General features: G+C 41.0%; 1 protein-coding gene across 4 annotated transcripts in view; it reads left to right on the forward strand.

Moving 5' to 3' along the window:
- Nucleotides 1–7040, forward strand: part of MVB12B (multivesicular body subunit 12B) — a 156898-nt gene extending 149858 nt beyond the window's left edge. For all 4 annotated transcript variants that reach the window (XM_073590757.1, XM_073590758.1, XM_073590759.1 and 1 more), the window contains one exon: nucleotides 1146–7040. In XM_073590757.1, coding sequence (XP_073446858.1) covers nucleotides 1146–1232 — 87 coding nt within the window. In that variant the 3' untranslated portion in view covers nucleotides 1233–7040. The remainder of the gene's footprint in view (nucleotides 1–1145) is intronic.
- Nucleotides 7041–10055: the final 3015 nt, after the last annotated feature.

Below are 10055 nucleotides of genomic sequence, written 5' to 3' on the forward strand. Positions count from 1 at the left end.
GACCTTACCAGCGATATCGCTACGTGTGACAGGTAGCAGCGACCAGGCCCCCGCTGTGAGATCACTGGTCGTTTCAGAAAAGTCTGGACATTTTTTTGGTCGTTGAGGCCCCGCTGGGTAGCATGCATCGTTCTGTTTGACACCAAACCAACGACCTCACTAGCGACTTGAAACGAGAAAGAATAGGCGTGTTTAAGCGGTGCCTTTTCCGCGCCCCTCAGCTCGGATTGGTGGCCGCTACTGCGTTCTGATTGGCGCCCTTGCCCTTAAAGAATGTAACAGTGGCGCTTTTCTTCTTTGTTCCTGACCCGTGAAGAAGGCAGCATAGCCGCGTTTGTGTTCTTTGTCCCTCCTTGCTGGTCAACACATCGAAATAGCGTTTCTCTGGCTGCAATTCCACACTGCTATATCAATTCATCAACGGATCTCCTGATCTTAGTGATCTGAAATATGCTGGCAGGAACAAAGAACAGAAGCACTGTGAGGTTGCCTTTTCATAGGGTCAAGCAAAGAAAGAAATGCTCTGCCAATCAGAGCGCAGTAGTGACCACCAATCGGAGATTAGGGGGCACGGAAAAGGCAACGCTAATCCACGCCTGGGTGCCTGCAAACGTCACAAAGTACCGCCCTCATCGTGCACTGCATCGTCAGAACAAAAGTAGTGTGACAGGATTTCAACGACCACCAAGATCGTTACAAAGGTCGCTATGGGTCGCGATATATCGTCAGTTTGACATCTCACCAGAGATCACACAGCGATGCAACAACGATCCTTATCTGGTCGTATCGTTTGCGGGATCGCTGTAGAGTCGTTATGTGTGACGGGGCCCTTACACACTTCACAGTAGCATTTAAAAGGTTATGTAAATTTGATTAGAGCTAGCCAATTATTGTTGGGCGCTGGTTATGTACCAAGCGGGCTCAGCTCTTAGGTAGGACTTGGGAGATGAAAGACCTATGATGTCTGCCCATATACTTGCTTGTGAGCTATAGAATACTCATTTGGTGATGTGTAGCAATTTTCTCTTTGGCCACAAGATGGCAGTGCTATAATGTTCTATCCGCTCGCTGTATCCGCCCGTTAGCGGGTAATCTGTATGAATAATAACCTTCTGACAACCTTTTCCGCTTTTGTCTCCCCACAGTATGACTACAGCTTCAGAACAGAACAGAGCGCTGCCGCCCGCCTGCCCCCCAGTCCTGCCCGTTGCCAACAGATGCCCCCGCCTTGAGATCTGGGAAGATGGCCTAATGCATTTGGCGCGCACAAGTACTACTGAGCAGAACCCATTGCTGCTAACCATAACTTGTAACCCCTGCCCTGCCAAAGAGGCAGTCGTGAAGAGTTGGTGGGATTTTTTTTCTAACAGGTTTTTTTTTTTTTGTATTGGTATTTTGTAAATATAGCGACTGAAAACGAAAAAAACACACAACCCCAAGTTGAGTCGTTCTATCCACGTCGAGCTCCGCAGCTCTGTGCTCACCAGTGTTAACCAGTGCGAAGTTGGTCTGCACACTTCCAGTCTCTATAGATGCGATAGCCATGAGCAGTCCAGGACGGCGGCACGTAGCGTTACGCCATCGGCCAAAACGCACTTTTTTATACCATCTGTGATATGAGGGAAGCTGACACCTACACAAAGTGCTCAGCAGCGTAAATATCCCATGATCATACGTTTTACAACCTTGGCGAAAAGTAAGGTATAAAGTTAGAAAAAAAATAAAAAAAATTTTGTTCAGTGGGGTTCCGGGTACTGAGACCCCCCACAATCCCTGAAATAATTGGGTGGAAGTTCATAGAAGGTGGGGACAGCAGAAGACTTGCTCATCTTCATCTTCTCGAGGAGAACAGAGCACTCCTTTGTTTCAGCAAGCGATGGAGGAGGTCTCAGCACCAGGATCTCCATCACTCAAAACCTTGGAAGTTCAGTTACTCTTTAAGGTCGCTAAATGAAGAATTAGAAAGGGTTTACTTTACCCATTTCGGTAAAACATGTATGTTAAATGGATGTGTCTACACAGACATTTTCACAGGACCTCTTATTTCCATACCTGGGACCATCACGTATCTTCATAAGGAGGGTCCGCATGCTCTGCTCTCTCCATTGAATTTTATAGGGGTCCTGAAAACTGCTGAGCATGTGCGCATGCGTAACTACCTCTTATCACTGCAAGAGTTAGATCGAGAGACCAGAGGGGGACCCGTGTACTGGAGAGAGGTGGGATCTACATCTACCATATGGATATGTCCTAAAGTTTTGTGATGAAAAAACCCTTTAATAGATAACTTTGGAATGCCAATGTGTGGTAGACCACCATAGGTTGGGCAAATCTCACGCTATATTGACCAAATCTATCTCCCAGTGGGCCACGCACTTGTCAGATTGGACCAATTGAGACCCCATAACTTATAGGTGATCACTGTTGAGTCTTTCTGTTTAATAAAAAAGATGGCTAAGTACACAACTTCTAGGACCCAGTCAGTAACCATCTTGTATGTAGGAAACCCTAGTTTAAAGAGTATTAGTATAGGTACAGTTTGTGGACAAGTATTCAGAGTAAATCCTTTTATCAGACTTCAAGGTCCGAGCCTATGGAATGCCTTAAAGGGAATCTGTCACTTGGTTTTTGCTACCACATCTGAGAATAGCAAGATGAAGGCGCAGTTACCCTACTTCCAGCCATGTGTCACTTACTGGGCTGCTTGCTGCAGTTTTGTTTAAAATCCCTGGTTTCTCTGCTGCAGATCTAGCAGTTCTGAATGCTGAGCTCTGTATAACCTCGTCCACACATCTGATTGGCTGCTTTCTGCCTATACACAGAAAACTGCCAATAAAATGTGTGGGAGGGGTTAAGAAGAACTCATGAATGTGGAGGACTACCTGACTGCAGGTTTACCAGTCCTCTAGTGATAATCTCCTACTGATAAAATAGTGATTTTTTTTTTTTTTAATCAAAATTATAGCAAGTAGCCCAGTAAGTGACATGTCACGCTATATCATGCTGCACTCAGTTTCAGTGGCAAAAATCTGATGACTGATTACCTTTAAATGGGTTGTCTACTTTTATAGACCAAATTGATAAAAGGCAAAAAAATAATAAAATAAACTGATGTCCTGAATAAAGTAAAAGTACCAAAATATTAATTTCTCCCTGTGCTAGTAAAAACCTCATGCTAACAATCTAGGCACCATCTAAATAATGGATAGGGCTATTTCTGCTTCCGAAAAAATCAAATATTGATATTAGAGAGATTCTCATGGCCCTTGCTAGATTGTCGCCATTTGTGTGTTCAGCGCTTGCACAGATTTGGGCAGCGACCACCTCCTGCATCTGTGAAAGTGCAGTAAGGAGATATCCAATAAAGCAGTCAGAAGGAGATATGTGGCCTCCACCATTTTTCATTGTATGGATGCTGAAATGGTCGTGTCTGTTCACGTGTTGCACAGATGATGCTGTGTTCTTCTACCTTTAGCATGACATCACAGTTTATTGCCTTTTTCAGTCTTTAGCTACAAAGTGGCCAATGCCTTTAACAGCACAAGAGATATTTAACAGCGGCAGGCAATATGAAAAACTCATTTCTTTTCACAACTTCAATTAATTTTTAATGTAGCTCCTCTCGCCCCCTTCAGCACAAATGACCTCTGTGTATAAAGCATAAGCACAAACGAGGGTGATTTCTGCTTTTCTGAAGCTGAGATCAGATTAGATGTTAGACAGATGGCATAAGCCTGATACTCTTTGGGGGTGTTTAGAATTCTTTTTGTGTAAGATACATACAGGATACATTTCATAACCAACTGATTTCTTGTAATTATTCTTCTAAATTAAAAATGCTGGAGGTTTATGAGCGGCAATTCTGCAGGCTGTAATACAATATTGTGCGAGAGCCGGACTCTTAATTAAATATTAAATGGACTGTAGGAAAAAAAATGTATTCCGTAATTTCAAAAAAGGAAGATAATGAACGAGCAGAGTTTGGTCCCTCTCGTTTAACCAGTTGTTGTCCCATTGGCAGTGAAGATTTTGGAGGGTCTATTTTAAAAGTAAATTGGCAAATAAAGGGGTTTCCTCATTTCAAAAACTTCTGAAACTTTATATAAATTTTCGTTGGCTTATGCACACTTAATACCTATAGTTTCTTAGCTTCTATAATTTAAGATGTCCATGCAGTAAAATATAGGTATAGCCGTGTGATATTTTTTTTTTTTTTATAAAGTCAAAGGGGTTTCCAGCCAATAAAACTGTTACAAATATTTAAAAAAAATTCAAAAAAATACGGTGTACCACCTCCACCGATCCCTACAGGTCTTGCTCTGGTGCTGTTCTTTACTTCCAAGAGTCTGAGTGAGAACTGTTTCCCGACCTTATTGTAAAAGTAACAACTCTTTCTGCTACGGTTTTTGTAGGGTCCGTGACCATGTTGTAAAGACCATTTTAAAGGGGTATTCTCAAGTTAAGTTGCTTTAATTAGCATGGAAATAAGTTTGAAACTTGCTTTTTCTATCTGCTGTCATTCTGCTGTACAACTTGTGTCTATGAAGCTTGACAACTCTTACCTGCCAAACAGTGGCCAAGTGTGCGCAGTAGTTATATTTCAGGACATGAGTTAACTCTTAACATCCCATCCACCTTTCTACAGCCCATTGATTTCTATACAAGTTAGCTGCTCGCCTTCAACCTGTCATCTCCTGATGAGCTGCTCTTATCAGTTCTGTGTAACCATAATTCCTCGACCCTAACCATCATTGCTCTCACGGCCAGAGCCATGTGCATTTTCAAATGCACCATTGTCTCTACATGTAAATACAGTGATAACTGTATACTCCAGAACAAGCCACTAATACCTGAATGTGTTACAGCAAAACTGCTGAGAGTTATAGGTGGAAAGCCTACACTGCCGGGAACCAAGAAGTAAGGAGACGGCAGAGTTGTGAGCTGCTCAAGAGACAACTACAGAATAACCCTCTGATTGCCATTGCTTCTACTAATTCTACATCCATGCAACTATTGAACATCCCAGGTTCATTTATACTTGGATGTACAGTATTCTGATTAGAATATGAACTTTGTAGATATAGAAGATAGTCGCTATGTACCCCTCTATGCGATAAATCCAGGGAAAAGGGAACACTTCTGAAGATAAATTGCTGTTAGAAAACCACTTTGAGTCCTCTTACCCTTTTGGATCTCTGGGTATATGTAGCTTTTGGGGTGCCCTTAATTTCTTTTTTGTATGCAATAGATTTTGCTCTAGTTGAGTTTGGGGACTGTATGTGTCCATTCAGTACTCACCCTAGAACCTCCATTTTTCCATCCTTGCTCTTTACAGTGTCAGTACTACTGAGCTCTGCGTGTTATTTTTCCCCAGTAGAGCTGCCTCCATTGAATTGGTTCAGAGTGTGTATTATCCTCTACTTATTGCACTCTGACACCGAACGTAATTTGTGGCATTTTGATGGGGACAGTGGCTGCTTCGGGGGGAACCACAAAAATGTGATGGTCGAATTTTCTCTTAGTATGTTGTTTGATAAGCCCTGTTCATTCCACATTTCTGACGTGCGTTCAGGGGTTCTGTCTGAATCCCCCTAAAAATGAGACTTGGGCTGGACTCCGATGAACCCTCGTCAGGGTCATGGACTGCGATGACACTACTTTTCCATGCCCGTCTGAACCTATGAACACTTTTAAGAAAAAAACACAAATTGAGTTCAGTTTGAACTCCGTGTCATTGCGGTTTATGGTGTCCATCTGATTCCTGGTTTTAGGAAGAATCCAATTAAACCCCAGAATGCACTAAAGAAATGCAGTGTGAACAGGGTCTGAATGGAATAATGTCTCCTGCTTTTTAAGGACTATAGTCAACTACTAGAGCAGATCTCCCATATTAAATATGTAAGAAATATAGAGTGATATAAGGGATACAGATACACTGCAGAAAAAATTTGCCCCAGATTTTTCAATTAGCCTTTGCAATATAGACCTAATTCAGAAAGGCAGAATTTTTTTTTTTATTTCTTTTATTCATAATTCATGAAAGAGTAACTGAACTTTATTATTTTTGATTAATGTTCCAGGCACTGCAAATGAGTTTTTGTACTCTGTACTTCATTACCTTATCTTACTTCCTTTTCTCACAAATGCCATGCTGTTTTACATGGTCAGTTCATGCTTCTTTAGAAGCTGCTTTTAATTGCTGCTCTACCAAGATGTTACATTATTTCTAATCCGTCTTATCGGACTTCCATCTCTAAACCTCTTTGCTTTCCCATCTAGTATTGTACTGGGAAATTCCTATACAGTGTAGTGTAAACAGAGTATGGATCTTTTGGCTTTGCAGCAATTGAAAGCAGCTTCTAAAGAAGCATGAAATGGGCACCTCAACCTAATGTTTGGGAGATAAAGAAGCAAAGTAAGAGAATCAAGTAAATCATAAAAAATGGATAATTTAACATTGCATGGAGAATCGTTACTCTTAATGCTACGGGCAAAAGAACAAATGATTAATATTTAGGCTTAGAAAACTGGATTGTGCAGGATTACAAAAACATAGTTGCTTTCTTACAGAAATTGTCCCACCTCTGTTCATAGGTGGTGTTTAGAAAGCCAAACCCTATGGTCACCCAGTATCCTGTGCAATCGCTACTCCTCTATATATGTGCTGTGAAACAAGCCGTTTTTACATTTCCGGACAACAAATTCAAGGAAATCTGTCCAGAAATGTGCTGATCTGTGCATTTTCTGTTGGGCTTTCTTGGAAGTGTGCAGTTTATGTATACAAATATTTGATATTTATTTAACAGGACACCCTGTATTTTAAGAAGGGGATTTTTTTTCCTTGTGATATTAGTGTGTATTCTTAATATAATTTGTTAAATAAAAGTTTGTCTTTAACTTTTTTGTTTATTCATTCAGTAATAAATAGTTTATTAAATCTATTGTAAATCTGCTTTTCGCCTTCATTATGTACTCGGACATCCAGATTTGTCATTTGGATACCAGGAGACAGCTCCCAATAAAGATATATTTGCTAAAAATGATTCCTCATTAATTTAGTAAAGGTTAAAGAAACCTTTTCCTCGCTATAAAGAAAAACTCACAATAAATGCACAATGATGGGATTCTTGGTGCCCTCCTTTTTAACCTTCCTGCCAATGTTGTTCTGATTTTCAATACCTCATTCACATATTTAAAGCTTTCTGTATGCAAAATGGTAGTCTGAGCCACTCTCCCTACTCTGGGCCGATCAATTGGCGCAGGGGGGAGTCTGTATAGTCAAACTTGAGACAATCCCCCTGCTCTTAGATAGGCACTTACAGATTACTGGGAGTGGTTTAAACTGACAAACCAGATGAGCAGTGCCCTTCTAGCCTGATTTCCAGATCCTCAATGTCCCTCTTCCCTGCTGAAATCTGGTAGTGCTAAGTATAAGCTGCAGCTGACTGGCAGGCTGGGTGAGTGGGTGGAGACTGAATACATTTTGACCTCCTAAAACACTCAGTTTAATGCATTGTGACATGAATTTTCAAGACAAGTACACCAGTCTCATCAGTTCTGAGATTCTTTTTAATGATTTATACAGGTTGTGTTGTAAATTATGCTTGTAGTTTTTTCTTTAAATCTTGAATACTCATATACTATATGTAACGTATTTAGGTCAAATACAATGTGTTCGTAAAGTCATGGTGCGCTTTTGATCAGTCACAGGAAAGTATACATGTATACCACGATCCCCGGAACTGACGCCCTTAGACTTTTTCTTTTGGGGTTATGTGAAGCAACATGTGTACATTGAACTTATCAATGACATTAATCCCTTAAAACAGAGAATCCCAGACGTTATTCACTCTGTTACACCAGACGTCCTTACCAGTGTGTGGCAAGAACTTCACTATCGTTTGGATGTGTGTAGGGCAACAAATGGAGCCCACATCGAACTGCAATGAATAGGTGTGAAACTGGGAGAGTTTTTCTTTTCTTATGAGCAGATTTTGCATTTCTATACTTTTTTGTTGCTTTCCAGCGACTGGGCAAAAGTGCACCATGACTTTACGGACGCACTGTAGTTATTTTCAGATTACAAGTGGAAATTCTCTGAATTCTTCATTTTAGACATACATTTGAGTTTATTATTTATTTATTTTTTTTTTTTTTAGATAGGCGATATCTGTAGTGAAATATATCCTAACTATGCTTACTATACATGCTTTCCTATTAGGATTCATATGGGTCTGCCCTATAGACCTCCACCGATTTCATCAAGTTTTTCTTTAATCCCCCCAAAAAAAACAATGGAGGTTTCTCGTGCTTCCTCCTATCAGTGAAAAACGGATGGCATCGGAGTTTTCTTTCCTGGTCCTGTAGATTTGCATTGTCGAGTTTGATGAAAAACAGAAAAGTTTTCAGTCCAAAAAAATACATGGACAGGTTACCAGCTCCATAGACTATAATGGGTGCGTGTCTTTATTTGTGAAATACAGAACTCTTAGGTACATAGACCATTTTTTGATGATCCTGGTAGAACCATCCATTACTTTTGTAGTAAATGTATCTTATGTGTTTTTGTTTATTTGGGTTTTTTCTTGTTTTATTACAAAAAACCCTTTTTAGGTAAAGCCATATAGGAGTCCTCTTTAGAAATCTAGATTTTCCATCACAACGTAGTCCAGTGCAAAAGATAAAGGAAGTTTTGGATAATTAAGTTCTGAGGATATGATCATGATATTTCATGTGTTCACGAGCTTTGAATTTTTTTTTTTTTCATCCGTCTTGTTGTAATTTTGCTCCCGTCACATTGTATCTTTGCCACATACGTTGCACTGTCTATGACTATAAACTCCTAATGAAAAATGCTTGATCCCAAAGGATGAAAACTTTCTTTTAAAAGTCGGAGCACAAATAGGAATCTGCATCCTTCTTCCGAATGACTTGTTCTCTGCTTGTCCCCTAAATGTGGAATGTCCTCTTGAGGTTGAGCAGATTAATCATGTGGTTCCTGGCGTTCTTTGCTTTTCTTTTTGTTTTTCTAACCTCTGGTTGTTCAAAATGAAAACCACTTGTGGGACAGAAGAGGAGGGGAAGCTGGATTTGTCCCTGACCTCTAAAGGGTTCACCTGATGGAATATCTAGCATGCACGCCACATCATTAACCGGCCATGCAATAGTTATTAAATTTATAGGCCCTTGTTGGAGGAAATAAGTTTCACAATCCCAGTCTTGTGTCATGGTCTCAAATGAATGGTTGACCTATCGGATGCCAATTCTTTGCCTTTTACAGGTGCAGTGTGGAACTTTCATTGTTATGGGCAAAACTCTGCATAGTTTGGCACTACAATGTTTTGGTGATTGTCATACATCTTACATGTTCTGTTGATTGTCATTCTGGAACTCATCTTTCATTGAAAACTGGGGGTTATTTGGCTAAAGTTGTGTGGAGGGGGTACAGCCCAGTTAGGGAGGTGGAAAAACTGGCATATGTTGAGGTGTAGGCTGGACGTTCAGCAGCTGCAAAGGGAGGAAGAGGAGGACAAAGCGAGCCATTTTGCTGGCAACCTGTGAGTCCTCAGGGGAAGGTGGTACAAAATCCTTTGAAACCCAGGCATGGTTCATTTTAATGAAGGTGAGAGAGCCTACATTTTGGGTCAACAGCCGGGACCTCCTTTCTGTCAGGATTGATCCAGCAGCACTGAAGACTCTTTCTGATAGCACACTACCAGAAGGGCAAGCGTGCTCCTGTAAGGCATATTGTGCCAATTCAGGCCAGGTGTCCAGTTTACAGGCCCAGTAGTCAAAGAGGAATGAACTGTGAGGGAGAACATCGATAGGGGAGGAGAGGTAATTTTGAACCATAGTTGACAACTGTCTCCTGTCTGTTGCAATCGATTCAGTATTACCTGTCGTGTGAGCGGTACTCGAGAATTCAGTCTACAAACATGGTCATGAAACCCCTGTCTCCAACGCCACTTCGGCTGTGTGCACCACGAACACCTGTTCCATGTTGCCCAGTACGGCTCGTGGTAGAACCTGCACTGCTGCTGTGTGCTGGGAATGCC

Source organism: Dendrobates tinctorius, unplaced genomic scaffold (genome assembly GCF_039654945.1).
Source record: "Dendrobates tinctorius isolate UK_male_01 unplaced genomic scaffold, ASM3965494v1 ptg000120l, whole genome shotgun sequence".
Classification (NCBI taxonomy): Eukaryota; Metazoa; Chordata; class Amphibia; order Anura; family Dendrobatidae; genus Dendrobates; species Dendrobates tinctorius.